We start from the raw sequence: 23397 nt of genomic DNA on the forward strand, positions 1-23397 counted from the left end.
TTTTATATATATAAATAAATATATATAAAAGAGAGAGAGTGTGTGTGTGTGTGTGTGTTAAAATGCATCAAATCACAACCATCAATGCAGGTAATCTCATACTTCGGTTGAACAATCCAATCAGTAGCCGGATAGAGATTTCCTGCATTCCGTCGCTGCGAATTTCTTTCTCAACTGAAAAATGCCACAGAAAATTAAGTTCAAGCTTCATTTTCCGAAATTATTAATATATACATAGATCACAAATTATTTATCAGAAGGTGCCCTACCTCTCTACCAAACACCAGTTAGTTAATTTTCCTTGCAATTTTCTTTCTTGTTTGATTATCATCATTTTATTATAATTAATTGCAAATTGCTCGTGATTACGCAAGGAGGAGTTACTGGGGGCCGGTATTAACGTTGCCCGGGCTAGAAAGATCTGGGTCCCAAAAATTTGGAAATTTTTTAATCAAATTTTGCACATAACACTACAATCTGTTCACATATGTAGCTCATATCTTTAATTTTGAACTCCTCATTTGAATGAAAAATGTTGTATAGTTTAATAAGGAGAGCATTAATTTAATCTCCCTTTTAATTAGCTTACGTACATATATATTTACTGTAAATTGTCCTGCTAGTCAAGTTAGGCTTTACTTTGATCTTCAATATCTTCCAGGTTGAAATTAGATACTTTTTAGGTATTTCACTCAATTCTTTTGCTAACTACCCATCCTTTCTTTCTCTATTTGAAAAACAAACGGTTGAATTAAAAGTCTGAAATAGACAGAGACTGAGGGTTCGCGCTGCATGGATGTACGGATTTGCTAGATTTAGGCAATAATTTCATTCTTTCAAACGATTAAAGTCTTAGATATCCAACTTCAAAATTTTAGGAGTAAAATGAAATTTACACTGAAAGTTCACTCGTGCATGAATACTGTAATTTATCCTCTATATACTTACATCGACCGACAAAAGAATGCAAAGAATACACTAATATACTAATATCTATTTTCGCTAGACTACATGAGACAGACAATCTACTAATGATCTAGACCAATGACACTAATATATAACTCATTAAGATCTAAGCCGTTAGCTCAAAATACTTGAGCTGAGCTATTAGTATTAGTGTCTTTGGTCTTTATATTTTATAATTTTTTATTTATCCGATGATGTGGGACTATTGAAGCGTCACACTGTGTGCTCTTCACATATTCGAATTTGATCGGTAATTACGTTCGGTTCGCCTCCCGGTTTTTCTTTAGAGCCGGTCCAAGCCGCTCCCTCCAAAGCCTTCTCTCCGGTGCCCCGCCGCCCTTCTCCACCTCCACCACCGACAACCCCGCGGCTATCCGGTGAACCTGCACCGCCGCTACGAAATTACCATTTTGCCCTTCGAGCAAGACCCCGCTGAGCCCCCCCTCTTTCCCCTTCCTCCTCATCCCCAGCCCCTCTTCCTGCGCCACCTCCTCGACCCGGTTCAGCAGCGACTCTGCCGGCTCGGCCGAGACGAACCGCTCCCGGTCTGCCGGCTCGGGTTCGAAGAGGCCGGAGAGGTCGCACCCGGAGGAGAAGGATATAATGTGGAACGCGTTGAGCGCGCACCCCCGCTCCTCCTCCTCCTCCTCCTCTCCCGCTTCCTCCTCGTCCTCCTCCTCCTCCTTCCACCGCAGGATGGCGGGGTGGTCGGGCGGCGAGGAGCGCATCATCGCCGTCCATTCGCGCTCGTCGAGGCCCTTCCGGAACCAGGCGTCGGCGGCGATCCCCCGGACGGTGATCCTCGTCTCGGGGTTGGGGTCGAAGATCCGGGCGAGGAGGCGGCGGAGCTCCGGCGAGGTCCACGCGGGGCAGCGGTGCTCGCCGCGGCGCATGGAGCGGTACATGACGGCGAGGTTGGGGTGGTTGAAGGGGAGGTACCCCGCGGTGAGCACGAAGAGGACGACGCCGCAGGACCACACGTCGACCCCGGCGGGGTCGTACCCGCGCTTCGAGAGCACCTCGGGGGCCGTGTACGCGAGCGTGCCGCACACGGTGTCGGTGCTGGAGTGGCCGCCGCCGCCGGGGCGGGCGCCGAGGCCGAGGCCGAGGCCGAAGTCGGCGACCTTGAGGTGGCCGCGGGCGTCGAGGAGGAGGTTCTCGGGCTTGAGGTCGCGGTGGAAGACGCCGCGGGAGTGGGCGTGGGCGACGGCGGAGATCAGCTGCCGGAAGTAGCCCCGCGCCGCGCCCTCCCCGAGCGGGCGGCCGAGACAGGGGGCGGCGGAGTCGCCGTCGCCGGAGGGGGGGAGGAGGAGGGAGTGGAGGTCGCCGCCCGGGGCCAGCTCGAGGACGAGGTGGACGGCGGAGCGGGAGGCGAGGACGCCGAGGAGGCGGAGCACGTGCGGGTGGCGGAGGCGCGCCATGAGCGAGATCTCGCGCTCGACCGCCGCGCGGGATCCGAGCGGGAGCCCGGTCACCGACTTGACAGCGACGAGCGCGCCGGAGCGGAGGTCGCGCGCGAGGTACACGCGGGCGGTGGCCCCGCGGCCGAGCACCCCCCGGAGCTCGTACCGCCCGAACAGCACCTTCTCCCCCTTCTCCTTCCCCGCCGACGAGCAGGTCATCGCCGGAAACTGCAGTTGCTGTTGATATTATATTATATATATATATATATGTATATGTATGGAGGGAATTGAAGCGGCTTTATTCAATTCAGTAGCTGCTGCTGCTGCTGCTGCTAATGGAATGGAATCTTCGGCAACTTAAATAGCGTCGGAGAGCTCGGGAGCACGTCACTTTCCAAGGAAAGTGTTTGATGTAAGTAGGATGACGTGCGCCACCCACTGTCAGATGGACGGTCCCGATTAAATCTGACGGAGACTCGCCTCGGTAGATCCCAAAAACTTACCGCTACCGTTACCGCAATTAACCAACGGCATTAATTATCGTTGATACCTATTTATTTCATTTCATATTATTATCTGAGCAAATTAATCAATCAGGGACTACTCTTCGGTCAGCCGCCTTTGAAACTAATAATAGTTTTGTTCACATTTTTCTTCCAAATTTCTCGCTCCCAGTCCGCCTCATCTGATTCCGCTCGCAGCCGCCAAAACAACATCCGTGCACGTGCAGATTGCCGGCTAAAATTACTAGTCATCCATCTTTCTTTCCTTGCAGCTTCTTCAAATAGCAATTCAAATGCTTATCCACATCATTTTTAAAAATTCACATACTAGAAAAATGCAAATAGTAATTCAAATGCTTATCCACATCATTTTAAAAATTCACATACCAGAAATGATTCGACCGAGGTTGATTCGATAGATAAATTATTTATTAATATTTTTTTTGATAAAAATATAAAAAATTTATTTATAAACTAACTATGGCCCACTCTCATTCAACTATCTAATTAACTTTTAAAAGATATAGCAATGCACCCAAATTCCAAAGTAAAGAATCGTCAAATAGTTAATTATTGGATCAAAAAATTTAGACGGTTGGATAGTCAAATTAAGATAGCCTATATATTTGCTATTGTTCATGATATTTAAAACCGGCTGGATATAAACAATTTAACGCAGAGCTATGAAGAATCATAAAATCTGGAATTAAATTTGGTTAAAAATATGAGTCTTACAATTTTGCCTATTCTAATATTTAAAAGTTTGACTTGATTACTAGCTAGTGTATGGTACGTTATCACCAATAATTTGAGCGAACTTTTTTATACATGTAAATGTTTTGCATAGAAGTTACTTTGCTTGGGCGGAAAACATTTTTCAATCTTGATGAGCAAAGGCTTAAAAATATCGTTAAATACAGCAAATTGCTCTAACATTTTCAAAACATCAAGTATGCTGTAGTCTCCATGAGATCAATGCCTACATATTTAACATACTAGAGTATTTATATCTATATATTATTCTTCCAAAATTTGCTACATAATAATACTCCTTTCATTATTGGGTTTGAGCTTCATTCCGAACCGGCTTAAATTTTTCATATATATATATATTTGCTTTAATCAAACCGGATTTTTCGCTTTCTTTGTTTAATCCGAACCAATCATTGTTGAGTGTAGACTCTTCCGAACTGGCTCAAGTCCTTTACTTTTTTCTTTTTTTTGCTTGAACCAAACCGAATTTTTTTTCTTTGTTTGCTTGAAACGAATTAGCTTACACCTCTGTATTGGGCCAAACTATTTTTTTTTTTCACTTCTTTCGGCTGTTATCTTTATTCATCGGCAAGATGAATCTCACCTCTTCTATCACCGTTTTCTCTTCTTTGTCGATATTTTCTTTTTTTTTTTTCTAACTATTTATCCGTTGTATCGCACAAATTACTACACTAGTAAAAAAGCATTATTAAGAAATAATGGATCACTTATTTACTCAGTATGTGTTTTTCAGATTTCTAATGGCAATAGCCTTGGAGAATATATAGTCAAGTGATTTGAGCGATGACGTGTCTTTGGTCTGGGATAGATGGATGAGAAGGAAAGGTTCGCTACCGTCAAACTCTAGGCCAATAGATTTAATAGCCTGTTAGTGGGTCACTTGGGAGACTAGAAACAGTGTGATTTTCAGAACGATCAAGCCAGACCCTTTCCTTGGTATCAGTAAGATTAAACAGCTTATGATTCAATAGGCGGAATTTCTTCCAGGAGATTAACTGTTTATGAATCAATGTGTGGATTTTTTTTTTTTTTGCCTTGTTCGAGACCTGTACTGAGTGTACTGACTCACCCTTGTAGCTTAATTCACTTTTTCAATGAATGAAATGGATAGCATGCTATCTTTTTCTCAGAAAAAAAAAGTATTATTTGGATGATGATATTAATATAATTATTTTTTCATGATATGAGAAATTAGAGCTCATTTTGAGTGCTTCTAAAAGAACATGAATAAAGCCTTCTATTAACATTTTAATCTCTGAATTCATAATAGTACAACACATACCAAATAGTAAATTTTAGGCACCCAAAGATTAAGAAGTTGGATGCATGTACTATTCATATATAGTATTTCTAAGAGTATTCTAACCTTACTAGAGAAATTATATCCGTTAATTAAACTCAAGCATCGTTTACTAACTAAATTTTATCGCATTTCTCTAAATGACTGTCTGATTATATATAATTGTAATTGCATTACAATTATAACTACATGCACATCATAATACTAATTTGATATATTTAAATTTAATTGCTGCAATTATAATTGTATGAAAGGCCGAATTTCGTATCATATCTATAACTTTGGAGCTAAAATTTTATGGACAGCGTGTCCAAAGAGAGTTGTCCAAAGAGAGTTATTTGGGAATGCTCCAGATGAATGCCACGTGGGGCCATCGCCCCAGCTGCTCTCCAAACAGGGTTACAGGGTGTGGCAGTCCGGTTTTTTGGTGCACCCGGTGCACCTTTTTTGCTTTAAAATTTTATTTTTTTTTTTAAATATAATTTAATATAATATATATATATATATATATATATATATATATATATATATATATATATTATGATATTTTAAAAATATATGTAAAAGAATTTATGGTTTAGAATTTAAAATCTTTTTGCATATATTGTTTTGATACGCAAACAAACGCCGTTCCCCATAGAAATATTTGTCCGTAGCTTAGTTTCCAACTCACTGATATCGATAAGGGAAAACTTCAAAAACCCTGTTGTAGTTTCGTAGTTTCTCACTTTGTCCCCCTATGATTTAAAATGTATCAAATTGCTCCCCTGTGGTTTCGTTTTTATTTTTTCAATAACTTTTTCGTTAATATTTTATTAAATTATATACAAAAAACTTCAGATATTCACCTAGATTTATCAAATATTTATTTTAGTACTCTTTAATTTTAACTTTATTACTGATTTAAAAAAATAATAATAAAATTAATAAAAAAAAAAAGTATAAAAAAATAAATTGATACATTTTAAATCACAGGAGCAAAATAAAAAACTTCAAAACCACATAGCAGGTTTTTTAAGTTTTCCCTATCGATAATATCGTGGGCGGTTGTACGTTTCGAGATAGGTTGCTCGACATATCAACATCCCACCGTACATCTCGTGGGCCCCACGAGAAGCTAGCTTCTCATTATCCGAGCCGGCGAGGGGGAGACACGTGTACGGTTGCCTTTAATGCAAATTTTGATTATGCGGGTTACAGGGCCACTGCATAAGTAAGGGGCATCGTGCGGTGGGGGAAAAATGGACGGATCACGAGAGGCCACGCAACGTGTGGGACCCCACGACACGTGGCCCATGACCCGGTCAACAAAAGGTCGCCAAGTTATATGGCGCTTCAGCCGCATATGCGGATTTGTCCTATTTTATTCAAATTTGCATCATAAATTTTTTTTTAAAAAAAAATAGATTAAAAATATTTTTCATATTTTTCGAATGCTATTGATTTTCAAACAAGGCTAAAACGATCACCTGTTACGATTTCAAAAATCAATAAATATAATACACAACGAAACAAAATCGATCACTCTATATATCACGATAAAAAAAGTAATTACTCAAATGTGAAAAAATATAATAAAAAATATTCTATTTATTTTTCCACGTAATATTACTATGAAATCCTATCAAAGCATATAAAAATGTATTTTTATATGCTTTTTTTTCTAATTTTCTTTTAATTATTAGCGGTAGTGAATCTCAATATCATACGCATCCTAAGTAATACAGACAAAATGTTAAATTGTTTGCAACATTTTCATTGGCCAAATGCTTCGCCTATTTGATAGCTTAACTAAATATCACGGAGACTTTTGTCAGTCTCGTGTTTTCGTGTCGGACACTCATGTATCCGTATCAGATACGTGTCCGAAGTGAGCACTACTCCTTGGATGCGCGTTTAATCTCAACACACAACGCAAACAATTAAAAAAAAGATATACATATTTTTATTTTATTTTTTTTATGCTTTATAAATTCAAGATGATAAATATTTTAACTTTCGGGTGAATATGTACAAATTTTAAATTTTTTTTACAATATAAATTAATTTGTATGTTGTAGAATTTTTTTAAAAAATATGTAAATTATCAATAAAAATNAGAGAGAGAGAGAGAGAGAGAGAGAGTATATATATATATATATAGAGAGAGAGAGAGAGAGAGAGAGAGAGTTGAGCTAGAATACTATCGGTAGTAAACGAGCTATTTTACTACCGATTTGTTTTCGATGATAGAACTTCCAAATTGACGATCGGCTCCGTTGAACATGATCTATACCACTTGAAGTGTTTAGAAATCAAATTTCAAATCTTTTCGACATCATTTGCCTAATGATTTGTTTCAAAATTTGTAATTTTAATAGTCGATAAGAGGCGTTTTCTCGTTTAACGGCGTAATGATATCCAAATCAATTGAATTTTTGTTAGAAAATTCTTTAAACTATTTAAAACAAAATCTATACTCTTGATCTTAATTACAAGACTCCTATATATCATCATTTTTTAAAGAGTATTTATTTTTAGCCATTCATTTTTCTGTTTACTTGATGGATAAAAGAACAATATCGAAAGTGCGTGAAATTTGATTTCTAGGTAGTTTAAATGGTTTAGATCATATTTAACAGAGCCGATCGTCAATTTGGAAGTTCTATCATCAAAAACAAATCGGTAGTAAAACGGCTCGTTTACTACCGATAGTATTCTAGCTCAACTATATATATATATATATATAGTCTGGCTGCTATACTATCGGTAGCACGGAGGCTTCCGTGCTACCAAGTTGTTTTTGATGATGCGGCTTCCAAATCGACGATCAGCGACGTTATACTTGATCTACACTATTGAAAGTATTTGGAAACTAAATTTCAGAATTTTTGAACATCATTTGGCTAGTGATTAAAAGGTCTCTAAATTAACAATTTTAATAATAGATGTGATGCATTTGTAAATTTAACAGTGTAAAACGATCCAAATCAGATGGAATTTTTATAGAAATTTTTTTTTACTCTACAGAGTAAGATCAGTATCTCTGATCTTAAATTCAAGTTTTCTATCATCATTTTTTATGAGATTTTTATTTTCAGCCGTTCATTTTCAGACTACTCGTTTGATAAGTAAATAATATCGAAAAATTATGAAATTTAGTTTTCAAATACTTTCAATAGTGTAGATCAAGTCTAACGGATCCGATCGTCGATTTGGATGCGGTATCATTGAAAACAACTTGGTAGTACAGAGGCCTTCGTGCTACCGATAGTATACCAGTCTAGCTCTCTCTATATATATATTATATTAATAAGATTATATTTTATTAGCAATATTAGTATTTTATTCGTATTTTAATTATTTGAAAGTTGGCGAATTGTCGTGCTCTAGCATTATTCCGTGTCACTGCCAGTGACTTTTAGCTTAATAAAAAAACTGAAAGCCATGTAAAAATTAAATCTAACAAATGAGATGACTACTACATTTTATAGAATGGTTAGATCAATAGTCATCTTACAAAGCTGTAGAAAATTTGTGCCCCTTTTTTGTAAAATTATAGTTTGTAACTCTCTGGCTCTTTATTTTTGTCTCTTCCAACAATGAAAGGTCAAAAAACAAACATATCCCTCACACATCAAATCACGGTCGCTTTAGCAACATAATTTATTCTAATGATAACTCACCAGAAAAAAAATTGATAATTAAATTATAAATAATTAAATATATGGTCAAAGAAGCGGCATCGCGTCGTTTTTGATGACTCATTTCAATTTTGTTTCAAAAATAATTGATTTATTGTTGCACCAAATTGAATAATTTATTCCGTAAATCATGTCAAAAAGAATAATTTATTTCTCAAAAACTCAACATGGACACCATTCAATGCAATTAATTGTGGTTTGAACATTAATTTAGATAGTTATTATGATTTTGAAAACTAGTTCATAGAATGTGGTCACTTTTACTTTATTTATTGAGTAATGTTTCTATATATATATATTTTTTTATTACCGTTCATTCACGTGTATTCAACGACTCAGATTTAATTTTTTTTAAATTTATGATCTGCAATAGCATGTCGTTTTGGGAGAGGTACCGACAAAGTACCTCAAAAAAGGATATTTTTGTATTTTAATACATGGGCAATTTAGTTATTTTACATCTACTATATTTTCATAATTTTTATTTTTTTTTTGTTCCTTTTTCTCTCTCTATCTTTTCTTTCATAATTTGGCATTTCATATAAGAAAAATTTCAAATGATTTGACAATATAATCATTGAATTTAAACTTTAAATAGTAATATGAAATTTCTCTAATTTAAATTTCACTTTTAAATTTAAATTTTAATATTATATTCAAATTTATATTTTAAAAATTTAAGTTTCATATAAATACTTTGAAATATGGTAAACAGAAATAATTGTTTGAATTCTAGTCTTCTGGTTTAGGTTTGGTTTTGAGTTTCGGAATATTGGTCAGTTTTGAATTTGGATATGAATTTTTGAAATCCGTCGAGCTCGGAAATAAATTTTGTGATTGTTAGTCATATTCGAATTCAAATTCCTAACTATTTTTTTCTCACCAATAATTCTAATCTTTTTAATTTATTTGTTTAAAATTATATTTAAAATATTTATTAGATCTAACAGTTAAATTATCATTCTATTTAAAATATTTATTATCTTTACCGGTTCCAAATTGTTCGTAATGTTATTCGGTTCAATAGGTTAAAATCAGATTCTTGATAGAATAGGTCAAAGTCTGATCAGTCAAATCAATCGGTTCAATCTAGTTTTTAAATCATTGAATTTAAAATTTAAATTGTAATATGAAATTCCTCTAGAAAAATTTAGTTGTAGAAATCTTACTCTCTAAGTTTTTTATGCATTACGTTTTAAACTGGTGCGAATAAACTGTATTTTAAATTTTGGTAGAAATTTAGTTTTTAAATAGTAATATGAAATTCTCTAATTTAAATTTCACTTTTAAATTTTAAGTATTTAATTTTTAAAATTTAAATTCATCGTATTTAGAAATAAAACTATTTCTAAAATTTCTATAATTTAAATTAATGCATAATTTGAGAAACACTAAAACATTTAAAGTAGATTCTTAAATTAATGCCTAATAATTGCATAAATTTGATTAATCAATTAATTTTCTAAATTAGTGCTAATTAATGCATAAATTAAGGACCTCAATTAAAATTTTCTTTAAATATTGTATTTTTTAATTACCAAACTAACCTTGAATAAAATAATCTTTTTACCTGCTAAGTATTAAAGTTATATTTTTACCCTCTATTAATCAACGATTAAAAACTTTTTTATTTTTTATTTTTAAAAGTACCGAATCATTTCTCTCATTTTTTTAATAAACAAAACGACGCCCACACGTTTTATTTTATTTTATATTTTGAGGTGTTCAAGTAAAGGAGAAAAGATTTTAAAAATAAAAATTGAAAAAAAAACACATGCCATAACTTTTAATGACGTTTTTAAAAAATTCGAAAAAAAAGAGTTAATGATGTCTCTAATCGTCAGCACATGTAATAGAGCCGTGTTGGGCTTAACTTAAATTTTCTACTTAAATAATTGTTTTTGGTATTGAATAAATTAATCATTACGTGTTTAGGACAATATCAGAATATTCAAAAGGATTTTTTTTTGGGAATGGATGGTTTCTTAGGAGTTGAAAAAATAAAAAATAAAAAAGAACTAGCTAGAGATATGTATGTTTGTGCATTTTCTAGTAAAGCTGTAAAAATTATATTAATCGAACCGTAGCGATCTACACAATGTGATTTTTTTACGAAAAAACTAAATATTGTTTTACCATACTTTCTCATCATATAATTGAATTGTAACGATCTACAGATTCTACACAATGTGATTTTTTTACGAAAAAACTAAATATTATTTTACCATACTTTCTCGTCATATACCATATGAATCCTTGGAGCCTGTTTCTCTTGTATGGATTTTTTTTTTTTTTTAAAAAAAAGAAGAGTGGCATGCTATTCAATTGTTTTTTTAGAAAATAACTTAGGATAGGAGAGGTTTGGTTCCTAAAAAAAATATGAAATAAAACAAGAAAAAGATTTTTTCTTATGAAATTCTACTTTTCCAGTTTTTTTGTCCGGTTCTAAAAAAATAATTTTTGAAAATTTTTTTCAATATGAAACAACCGTTGTACTCTAAAATCTTTAAACTGATAAAAAATAGTATTTAAATATTTTTATATTTAATACTCCTCTCACGTTTGGATTTGAGACTTTTATAGACTAATGATATGGACTTGAATTAAATGTAAGAAAATTAATAATGGTAGGAGTATGGCGTGACTCGAACTCAAAACCTGCTGGTCTGATATAACGTAAAATAATACGAAACAACTATTGTACTCTAAAAGTTTAAAATAATAAAGAACGATATTTAAATATTTCCTCATGCGTAGACTCGAGATTTTTTGTAGGCTCATGACGTGAACTTAAATAAAATGTGCGAAAATTAATAATAACAGAAGCCTGACGTCATATGACTGGAACTCAGAATCTTCTACTCTGTTATCATATTAGATAATACAAAATAACCATTGTACTCTAAACACTTTATCTGATAAAGAGCAGTGTTTAAATATTTTTGTATTTAACGCTTCATATACCAATTATCGAGGCTTTTGCCAAATGCGTAAGAAAGTTGAAAGTAGATATTTACAAAAGTATATTTTTGTGTTAATGCATGCAATGGGAAGACTTAGGTTGAAATAAAATTAAAATTTAAAGTAAGAAGGGTAACGTTCGATTCAGAAGGGTAACGTACGTAATTGTGTTTGAAATANATTTAAAGTTTGAAATATATTTTTCAAAATTTAAAATTTAAAATTTAAAAGTTAAAATTTAAAAATTCAAAAATGAATCTAAAAAATTAAAATTTAAAATTAAATTTAAATTTAAATATTAAAAATAAAAATTGGAAGGCTATATTAAAAATCAGAATCAGATTTCAAGAAGCAGCTTTTTTCTGCTTTTGATTATGGGACCTTCAAAATCAGTTTTCTGATTGTAAAAAGTAGAATCAAATTTTAAAAATGAGTTGTCAAACACTCTATTGAATCGAAAATCACTTTTCAGTCTAAAAGCGCATTTTAAAAGCTAGGCCAAACACCCCCTTAATTAATCCGTGCACACCAGTAGGCTGTAGCCAGCGGCTAGCTTCTTTTTTTTAAAAAAAAAAAAAAAAAAATCCACTGATAACTTGAAATTGGTTGGAACCTGCATGACTAAAAATGGCTACATTCCAAGTTTACATTGAGAGGAAAATACCAAAGCATGACAATGGGAATCTTCATTTTTCCTCCTGAGAAAGTTCGAGGAAACTCACTACTGCTTGAGACTCTGTGAAGAGTCTCCCAATTAATCTTTTGTAGAAATTAAATGTCACACCACACACAACTGTATTCTTCAAATATTGTCTTCCAAGTACTGAGAACCTGAACAATCATCTGATCCTTCCATATCTTCTAATCTTATCTTCTTATTAGAGCATTTCATTCCATATCTTCTAATCTTATCTTCTTATTAGAGCATTCCAAAATATATTCTAAATATTGTTCATGAACCAGTATTATATGTATATCAAACTTATCTGTCATAGTACAATACTATTTATTTATCTGCAAAATATCCGAAAGAAAATTAGCGTGGTGGCCGTATATTACAATACTATTTCTAGTTCAATTGTGTTGTGAGCTCTTTAATTTTATGTTATGTGTTGTGACATAGCACAGGTTGAAATATCTGTTCTTTTGTCTTCTATTTGCTCTTTTTAAATATGTATGCTGTAACATATAAATTAATAGTTTGCAATAAAATTGGCCAAGAGTTTTTTTTTTTTTTCCCCTCCAGTTTATACTACAAAAAGTGTGGTGCATTTTTATAAGTCTCTGTCAAGGCACGCACGTGGTCGTGTCGAACGTGTGTTCCATGTGGACACGTCTTGGGCGCACATTTAATTTAATGTAGATCCATAACACATATAATTAAAAATATATATATACATATTTTTATTTTACTTTTTCTTCTGCATAAATATATATATATATATATATATATATAATCAGGGACGAAGCCAAAATTCAATTTCTAAAGAGGCCAAAAGCTATATAATTATAATAACTCAAAATTAAAATTGAATTTGTTAACTATATTTTATGCCATTCAAAGTACATGTATATCAACAATTATAATTTTTAGACATCTATAGTTTATAGTGTATAATATATATGTAGTTTTTTAGTCTGCTGTTTTTTAGGACTACTAGATACTTAAGTAATATATACTCAAAATTTATAACTTTTCATATATATAAACCTTTCAAATGAAGCTGATTATATTTACAAGATAATTTTTAATTTTTAAAATATACATATCCTAAATTTCATCAAGTATGATGTATGGTGTATCAGGTGCATGCAATTCCATATTTTATTTTTTTCTCTGGTGATAGACTCTTTGCCCATCATGTTGTGCCTCGTGATACACTAAAACAAACTTTTCTTGCATGTAGACCACTATTATAACATTTGTTTAGCTATTACTTTTTATCTTTTAAATCTTAGCAATATAGGGATCTAAAATGAACATTTTAAAAGTTGAGGAGGGCCTGGCCACCCTCAGTCTACATATGAAATGTAAGAGAATAAATATTTAGATTTATGAGAAATGCATATAAGTTTTTTAGACAATATAAACAAACTGTATATGGTGGAAAATTTATTTTCTTAAAATATGTAAGCTATAAATAAAAATTTCACTAACTTTCATTCGTATAAAAAATATAACAGTATTTTACCAAAATTAATATTTTATATATAATAAATATATATTTTATTAGCAGTGTCTACGTCGCGTTCGTATCCTAATTGTTTGGAATCTGCCGAATTACTGTGTCCGAGTCGTGTCGTGTCTAGTATTTCATGTCAGTGCCGTAACACCTAGTTTTTGAAAAATATATTATGTTATATAGACTTAATAGAAAGTTTTCTTATTTCTTAATTGGAAAATTATCTAAGTACACAGTATTTTTTCCGTTCAGTTTACTAGTTCTAAACTAGATAGAAAACAGAAGTTTTTTAAGTAAAGCTTTTGGATTGGTGCAAACCCTTCAACACTTTGAGTTATAAAAAAAAAAGAACCAAGAAATTAATAATTGAGTTAGTGGCCAATTTGGATTCCCTAATCTCAGAAATATTACTCTTCTGAGATAAGATCAAAAGACGTTTTCAGTAAGTGGTTGGTGTTCTTAATTAGCTTCTAAAAAACCAAAACCGAGTGCTTTGATTGTGACAGTTTCATCCCAGGTGAAATTAAGTTAATAAGTTCCAATTAAACCATAAGCCAAAAAAGAAAGGAAACTAACGTGAATTAAAGCTAGTCTTGATTTAGTCAAACAATTCTGATGATGAAATCGTGTGAGTTGTTTATTGCGTTGGATTAAAGAAGAATATCATTTTACTGTTACATCTTAGACTCTTNTTTTTTTTTTTTTTTTTTTTGGTTGTTGATGGTAACATTGATGGTTGGCACCACCAATCAAACATTTTAATGCACCTGATTCTTCTCCTACTAGTATTTTTCTGTTTAATTTTGATAGTTTGTAATGATGCAATAAAAATTCATCGCAGCAAAATCATTTTGGACTAGCCCATACGAGCATCGCTAGAGCCTTCACAATATAGTAATTCTTAGGATTGATTTGATTTGGAGTTTCTGTAAAAGTGCTGTTTAAAACTGTCGTTAAATGAAATCTTGATAGTTTCTTATAGTAAAATCTCTTCAGCAGCTTAATTAACCGGCGGAAAACGCTTTAAACTGAAGCTTTTTCTAGACCCTAGAAGTTGATATTAGCTTTAACAAACCACCAATAGTCTAATGGTTACGTAATCAAGTACCGACCATAAGATCAGAGGTTCGAGCCTCTGTATGAGCTTTGAATTGGGGATCGCGCTTGTGACCTCAGTTTAAGGGACCTACATTCATAATAATAATAATGAAGAACTATACACCATTTGCAGCTGAAGCATTACACTGAACATCCCAAACAAATACTTAATCTACAGATCAATAAACTAGCAATCATGTAGATGCACAAATTTAGGGTGTATAAGTACAACAGATAAGCAGAGTTACCAAACTGTAAATAGCACCATTTGAAGCTGAAGCATCACATTGAACATATTTAATGTATCGAATAAGAATTATTTACAGCTCAATAAACTAACAATTTCGTGAGCTTGAACGAATTATAAAAGCACAAATTTCAAGATCTACATGACCCATAGTTCAATGAGAAATATACAGGTTATGAATACAGGGCATAATACAACATCATAGCTTCTTTTTCCGATATTCTACACATCGAATCACAGATTAACCTGTTTGCTTATAAAGAATCAGGCCGAATAACGAGCTTCTGCTCCGACCATAAATCCTTTGCTGGCTTTGCATGCATGGATGGAGGTACAAATATCCTTCGTCTCGAGAAATTTGTCAAGGTCTGCCAGGATCAGAGGGCCGTATTCGAAGACCAATTTCTTGCACTGGCCAAGGAAACGGAATGAGAAACAGAAGTTGTAAAATCTAATTCACAAGAGACAGTAGAACATCTGGAAATAAAGAATTGACTTGAGCTAGAACTGAAAAATGTAAGATTGTGATTGTTCGATCCAAAAGAGTACGCGATAATCATTTCACAATACAATAGTACTAATTATGTGGCAATCTCAGAATCCCAGTTCTATGTACTATATGGTAGTTTAGATTTCATTCAAGCTAATTTACAATCTAGTACATGGTTACTTGAAATCTCACCTGTTGCACATAAGTTTCCACTTTGGTGCATGCTTTCAGGAGCATCTCGATAACATCAAGCTGCCATTTAAAGTAAACAGAACACATAGGTTAGAAATAAGTAATTAGCTCCATGAGTATCAGATTTTTATAACATTATATGCCGTAAACTGCATTATTTACATGTAATGAGGCTTTCAGGTAGAATGAAATTATGCTTTTCAAGGTTCCAACTTCAAAATTGTAAAATTATCTAAATATAGCTACAAAATGATTCCCATATTAGAAAGAAAAAAAATCTTCAGCAATCATAACAATCTTCCTAGCTAGTTTCCCTCCGACGATTTAGAAATTGTTACATGTTGAATGCAAATGGATACAGTTACCAAGAGGGAGCATGCAAAAATACTAACTTTGCAAGGAATTTGTCCAATTTTGGGTATTTAAGGTAAAGGGATATATATTTGCGAAAACCCTGTTATAATTTCGACACTGCCAAGATGGAATGTATAGTCAAATACCTGTGTGTCGGAATCTTCTAACTTGGCAAGAATTTCGTCAACAACCTGATGGCAAAGTGTGCAAACATCACCGAGTTTTGGAAGGCGAATTAGTGCCGTGTCCTTACAGAGATTCACCTTTTCGCAGAACTGTTCGGGGCTTATTGTAGTAATCTCCAGGAACAAAAGAGGTGCATAATAGTCCACCAACGTAATACACTGCGAAAAAATACGCAGAAATAGCAATTATTTCTGAGAAATTCAGTCTGCATAAACAGAAATTTATAAGTCGAAATAAGAATACCTGTTGTTTCAAAGAACGGAGTTTGGAGCAGGCTTGATGGAGGACGCCGACGATCTCAGCCTGTGTCTCATTTTCGCCGATGTAGAATAATGCTTCAGCTGCTAACTCCTCGCATAATTGGCAGAATTGTTTTTTCTGCACATTTGATGTAGATGTCTTGCTTTCAATTGCTATACTGGTATCACCTGGAAAAACCGGAGAAATGAAGATCAATCACCAACCAAATATTCGGTCGAATATAATGATTCATCTGGAACTTCAAATACATCAGACACTTAATATAACCTACTTCAAGTACTATCACTTCTCTTCGGTGCGCCAAATACAGTCATATGTTACGCGAATGTGATGCTTGAACCAGATGCATTATTAAGTCCAAACTTAAATCCAACTCAAATATGTCAATTTATTGTGATTGCGACAGCTGAAAAATCAACAAATAAGTAACTGACACATGAAAAACCATCCTGTAACTTACCGATATTTTCCTCAGTCGCCACATTTCTTGCATCTGTGATGGTAAAGCTAATAACAAGCGTAAGTAGCAGAAACAACCGGACTCGCAATCCCACCATATCTGTTGCATAAGGTAGTTAACTGTCATATAGAAAACTTCGAATTTTGTTACTTAACAAGAGATAGAGGTATGTTTTTTAGAGCTAATCTAATCTAAACTATTCATTAAGTGATGCAAAACCAAATCTTGAATCCTTGATTGCTCCATTACTTGTTGCTTCTAACAAGCAGGGGTTGAGATCAGCACCACCTATTCGCAACAGTTGTTCTCCAATAACCTGAGCTATCAGCGAATGGTGTTTTAATATTTTATATCTCTACTCTTTATAACATTAAATCAAAAGAAGTAACTTCGTAATCGTACATCTCATCATCAATGATCAAACCGATATTCTACTACGAAACTTACACCAACAACATGTTCTCGAGCACTTAAATCGCACCAAAGGAATTTTCGAACTCTATTAAACACTTTCAGAACATAAACGCGAATTGTTTTCAATTGATTCCTCTGAGGATTCAATTCACGACCACGAATCCGGATTGGATAAACCAACATATAAACCCTAAGACACCATATTGAGATGAAACATGTCGTCTATATCCATGCAAAAAAACAAAAAAAAGAGGTTGAGCTAAGTTAATTCAATTTCCAATATGATTTAATTTCTCCCTCTTTATACTAAATTGTGAAATGGGTATTGTAAAAGAAAAGAGAAAAAAAAATTATAATTCCAAATGAAATTTACAATTCGATTTAGTAGTTCCAAATGAAATTTTACTCAAATTAACAAAAGAAAATTGTGTTACTAAATATCAAACCAGGAACATCTATTTCAAAAAAAAAAAAAAAAAAATCTAGAACATGCACAGAAACATAATTCAAGTCAAAATTGCAGTTCCTACATCAAAAACAACAAAATTAACATCAAATTACAAGAAATCAAGAGGGAAAAAAGAGAAATTTACCTAAATTCTGGATTAGATCGAGGAAAAAAAGGGAATGGAGTGTATCGTGGTGTCTCCTCTCTCTCTCTCTCTCTAATCAATGGAGAGGGAGTTTGACTCCCTCTGATAAGAAGTAGAGTAGGGAGAACCTTCAACAATTATTATGGAAAATAATACCGTGACGAAAAATATGAAGCCTAATTTGAATTTATGTAAAACTCACGTTATTTTATCCACAAAGATTTCGCGCTCAACCAATAGAAAAGGATTCTTCGGGAAGGACGTGAGATATTTTGTTGGCATGTAATTGCTTGCTGAGAAACGTGTTCTTTGTCGTATGCGTAAGGAATAAAAATTTAATTAGGAACAAGTGGGGGGAGTATTAATTTTTTTTATTTATTATATAAACAAAATGAAATGAATTATCCTCAGGTTTCGCATATTCCATGGACAATGCAGCATCCACCTATCCAATGAAATTAAAACGAGTTAGGAACTTTAGGAATATAAAAACAAAAATAACTCTATATTATAGAGAAAAAAAAAATTATAAAAAAAGAAAAAAAAATTATAAAAAAAGTATAAAAAAAAAAAAAAAAACGTCGACAGCAGGGTTCGAACCTGCGCGGGCGTAGCCCAACAGATTTCAAGTCTGTCTCCTTAACCACTCGGACATATCGACTACTTTGGCATTCATGAATTAATAAATAATTTCTATCTCAATGTATCATAACATAACACATTAGAATTACTTAATAAGATCTAGAAACTCAAATTTATACTAGTATGTAACACTAAATAACCGACAACTCGAAGCACAATTACAACCATTAGACCTACATATATCAGAGTACCTTAAGACATGCTTAGAAGTAACCTAATAACAACCATGCATTAGACCTATTTTACAATCATCTAAGTAACTAAAAGGATAAAAGAAAGAAAGAAAAAAAAAAGGTACAGCATAGGAGGTAAATTAGTAACTCATGACTAGCTTAGAACTTGGGCGTCAAGTCTGTCTCTTCTTCTTGCTCTTGTTTTGCTTCGCCAGGAGTGTCGAGAAGCCAGCAAACCCGAACTTCTTCCTCTTCGCGGGTATTTGCTTCCGAGCCGACCCCGACCCATCTTTCGTAGAAAGCATTCCGTGTTTTCTATTCAGCATCTGGCCCAGAGAGTTTGCTTTGGGCTCTTCGATTTTCTTCTCGACTATGCTCGTATCGTAGTCTTCTGGACTCGTCAACTTCATGCTAAGTATCTGCCCGATAGTCATTGTCGGCCTTAATGTACTCCTCGGACCGTCACTAGTCAAGTTTGTCCCGTTGAGATCGATCACGCGAGATGAATCTCTTCGATGATGAGTGGAATTCTTGAACTTGGCATTGCTTTGAACCGAGCGTTTCTTCTGACCGTGTTCGGATCTCCATTTCCGAAGGGCTTCTTCAACAGCGAGCTTTCCTCGATTAGCGGCCTCTTCCCTCAAAAGTGCTTCTTCCAGTGCTCCCTTACTTGCTTTTGCCTCTAGTTTTGCTCCTTCTACCTTCAACAGTAACTCCGATTTCGACTGGTTCGCTTCATCAACTCTGATCATAGCATCTGCAATTCTTTCTCTGGATCTTTCGTCGGCTTCTTGAGCTTTATAAGTTAGCATGAGATACTCCTCCATCGAAAGAGTTATACTACAAGTACTTTCAGCGTTGATTGTAGAATTTTCAGTGTTTATTAGAGCTTTGATCTCAGCAAGAGCAATGGCTTCTGCTGCTTTGGCAGCCTCTTCCATCTTCTTGGCTGCAAGCCACCGAATTTCAGCGGTTCTGATGCTACTCTTTGTTTGCTCAATCTCCGCTGTCAATCTCATAACCTCAGATTTCGCAGCATCTATCATGCCTCTAGACTTTTCTATCTCATTGTTCAATTGTTTGATCTCGCTCGTAGTATCCGAGGGATCTTCACAACTCTTAGTCTCAGAATCTTTTTCCTGCATTTTCAGTGTCGTTTGGTTGATTTCTTCCTCCAATGAAGAAATGATAGAAGTTTTAGAAGATAACTTCTCTCTGGTTTTCTCAAGCAATGTCTTCTCCTTCTCTATTTTACAATTTAGTAAATCAATTGAAGCCCGAATCCCAGCAAGATCGCCTGTCGCTCTATTAAGATTCATCTTCGCCTGCTTCAGTTCCATCAAGATCTGACCCGGAGGTTGATCGGGCCGTAGTACACCTTCAATATCATCACGGTTCTCCAAATTTCCAGACATATTCTCTTCCGTATCAGATATAGGATGCACCTTTCTATTATCCGAGTTCAAATTTACATCAGCATCGGAAGTTTCACTCTGGATTCTCAACTTTAAGCTGGCTACGATATTCTTGGTCTCCTCTAGCTCTTTTAACACTTCAAGCGTCTCCCTCTCTTTGACGATGAGATCCTTCTCCAGCTGTGCGGTTTGTTCTTCCACTTTCATAACATCAACATCCTCAGAACCATGAATTTTCTGAGAAGAAACACATCAGTGATCATAATGCCAATAACATGTCAAGTATACACACCAACACTATGAAAAAAAAAGAAAGGGTGAACAGTAGTCTATTTATCCAAACTGAGCATGCATGCAACGCAATCTTCAGATTTGTTGACGGTTAGAACATGAAAATGAAGAACATACTACTAACAACAAACAGCTAAGCGATAATTACAGACGTGCAGAAACAAGAGAACATTTAATGCATGAGAAATTTCACACAAACAAACATACGATAGTGAAAAGACCCGCGACATTTTACTATCTACTATGTTATGGATCATAGTTCTCAGCAAATTTTCCTCCTTTTAAATGAGTCACACGAAATGTATGCGCCGAGTACCAGTATAAATGCAGGATCAGCTACAGTACAAGTCCTACCCACTATTAACTATATTGTTGTGCATTGACCTGTGAGTGCATCTGCTAGTTTGCTACACCACATTTAGCCACACGAATTTATTTCCGAATACGATAACTATTTTCACAATGCTAATTTCAAGTAGTTACCGAATTCGTCAATTAGGTATAATATATGTTCATGGAACCAAGATTTAAAGGTCCAAACAAGGCAAATCCATAATTTCAGAGTCTTAAAAGTTAAAACTGCTAATTTTAACTAATTTCAACTGGTTTTCTACGTTTCCCCAAATTAAAACTGTTAATTTGAAGTAATTATTCACATCACGCAGAGATTGAAAAAAAAAAATACAAGAAAAAGAGAAATATATTAGACGAGAAAAATAGAGAAAAGTAATAGGGAAAATGATTCATATTTACGAACCTCAGGGGCGAAGAGTTGCTTGAGCTGAGACCTCCACACGGCGCTCCCGCCGAAGCGGTCGACCGCCTCCTTCACCGACTCGAACGGCGCCGACGTGTCGATCTCCACCCTCCCCATCCACGGCGATTCCTCCTCCTCCTCCTCCGCCGCCGCCGCCATCGCTAGGGTTTCGGCCACTGGCGGCGCCATACCTTCTCCTCCGCCGCTCGGAGCCGGAGCTAGGGTTTCTTCCATGAGCAAAACTTCCCCTCTTTCCGCTCGCCTTTTCTTCTTCTTCTCCGCAAAGAGATACGGGATTGGGACGGGTCGGGGATGAAAAAACCCTAGAAGAGAGATGTAGTGGAGCTCGAATGTGGAGGTAGGAGAAGAGAGAGAGAGAGAGAGAGAGAGAGAGAGAGAGAGGGGGAAAAATGAGGACGAAGGTGCGAAAGGTGTTTGAGTTGCGGGATTTTATTCTTTAAATTAAAAAACGCGAAAGAGACGGAATCGACCGTTAAGTAGCCGTAGAAGCTGCTATATATACACCCAAACCACATTATGGCTTCATCTGTGGGTGAAAAGATAAAATAATATAATAAATATATTAATTTTGTAAATATGTCACGTGGTATAGATTATATAAATAATTATGTTATGGTACAAATCGTGTAGTTCATAAAAAATTAAAAATTTTTATATTGATATATTTTAATTTATTTTTACTTAATCGTACAAATAGAGCTTCATGCATTATCATTATTTAGCAGAGTATTTAATATGTCATATATTTGTACATATTATATTTCATAATTTAATTTACATGTGATTTGAATGTAGGTAAGAATTACAATAATTAAATAAATTGATTCTATTATAAAAAAATTTTACTAGCATGTTTGTCTTTTAATTTTTTTTTCTTTTAAGTAATAACAACCTCATCATCCTAGAAATTAAATAACAAGATTTACAATATAACTTTTAGGATTCCTATTTTTAACCGATGGGATAGAATTTATGCATTATTTCCGAAGAAATTTTGTGGTAGAAACTTGTAAACAAATTCATAAAAGAAAAAAATAAAAATAAAATAAAATTTATCAGACTATAGACTATTTTGAATTACTTATTCGGTCTTTCAAAATTTTAATATTACTATTCAATTTTTCAATTTATTTAATTTGAGTTAGTAAAGCACACTTTGACTTCAAAATTTAAATACGTCGTTTATTTTTGCAAATTCAATTAGTATATATCATATAATTCTTATAACTATAGATTTATTAAAATACATCACTAGTTTGAAATTTTAAAATTAAAGTGTTATAAACCGTCTAAAATAAATATTGGATAGTAAAATTAAAATTTTGAAATATTGAATAGGGTGGAATTTAAAACAAATGTACATAATAATTAACATAATTTCTATATGTTTATACTTAAAAGATAATAATTATCTGTGAATAAAGGGGCGTGGTTATATCAGTGTCTGTACGGGTGCGCAAAGAGTTTGAAAGTCAAAAGAGAGGCGCCCGTTAGGACCACGAACAGCAATTATTACGTTTTGCGGGGATTTCGCGCATCTCGAGAAAAAAAGGACCGTTGCAGAAAGCTTAGATTATGGGCCCCACATGCACACCTCTCAACCGTCGGATATATATCACACGGTTTAGCAATATTCAATAATAATTTCTGCCAATTTTTTTTTTTACTGAGCAGTTTCTCATTAAAAAAAAAAAAAAAAAAAATCGCCCTTCGCTATTATTTCGAAATTGGAGTTTCTACAGCTTCTCCTCTTTTTCTTTTTTTTTTTTTTTCTTTGCATCCATATTTATTTATAATTAAAACTACATTTTTTAGGACCTCACATACTAATAAACCATGGTGCAATTTACTTTTATTTTTTATCCCTGTCACGTAACGATGCTTATATATATAATCATTAAACTATGCAATATATCAATCATTTTTTTTAATTTAGATTTTTTTTTGAAAAAAAGAAGAGCCTTGCTTTATATATGTGATATGACGAGGTGACATTGCCTCAACGGTCATCGACCGCAATATTGCATGAC

The 23397-nt window shown here is 34.1% G+C and overlaps 3 protein-coding genes and 1 non-coding gene across 6 annotated transcripts; all 4 read right to left on the reverse strand.

Moving 5' to 3' along the window:
- Positions 860-2706, reverse strand: LOC109708551 (CBL-interacting protein kinase 29-like). The gene has a single exon (XM_020230344.1). It carries the CDS (start codon positions 2586-2588, stop codon positions 1221-1223), a length of 1368 nt encoding a protein of 455 aa, XP_020085933.1. The 5' UTR covers positions 2589-2706; the 3' UTR covers positions 860-1220.
- On the reverse strand, positions 15116-18221 carry LOC109709600 (prosaposin-like). Of its 3 annotated transcripts, none has more exons than XM_020231902.1 (7): positions 18069-18212; positions 17311-17377; positions 17062-17160; positions 16584-16768; positions 16301-16498; positions 15801-15860; positions 15116-15529 (listed from the first exon to the last, which is right to left on the reverse strand). In XM_020231902.1, exons 3-7 carry the CDS (start codon positions 17156-17158, stop codon positions 15383-15385), a joined length of 687 nt encoding a protein of 228 aa, XP_020087491.1. In that variant the 5' UTR covers positions 17159-17160; positions 17311-17377; positions 18069-18212; the 3' UTR covers positions 15116-15382. The 3 variants fall into 3 exon arrangements, with proteins under 3 accessions (XP_020087491.1, XP_020087492.1, XP_020087490.1); XM_020231903.1 differs by having other exon boundaries at positions 17311-17382; positions 18069-18190; XM_020231901.1 differs by lacking the exon at positions 17311-17377 and having other exon boundaries at positions 15131-15529; positions 18069-18221.
- Positions 18648-18729, reverse strand: TRNAS-UGA. Its single transcript has one exon. It is a non-coding gene; the product is annotated as a tRNA-Ser (tRNA).
- On the reverse strand, positions 18796-21794 carry LOC109708533 (WEB family protein At2g38370-like). Its single transcript, XM_020230322.1, has 2 exons — positions 21347-21794; positions 18796-20535 (listed from the first exon to the last, which is right to left on the reverse strand). The coding sequence occupies exons 1-2, from the start codon at positions 21578-21580 to the stop codon at positions 19057-19059; spliced, it is 1713 nt and encodes a 570-aa protein (XP_020085911.1). The 5' UTR covers positions 21581-21794; the 3' UTR covers positions 18796-19056.

This window comes from Ananas comosus, linkage group 4 (assembly GCF_001540865.1).
Source record: "Ananas comosus cultivar F153 linkage group 4, ASM154086v1, whole genome shotgun sequence".
In the NCBI taxonomy this organism is placed as follows: domain Eukaryota; kingdom Viridiplantae; phylum Streptophyta; class Magnoliopsida; order Poales; family Bromeliaceae; genus Ananas; species Ananas comosus.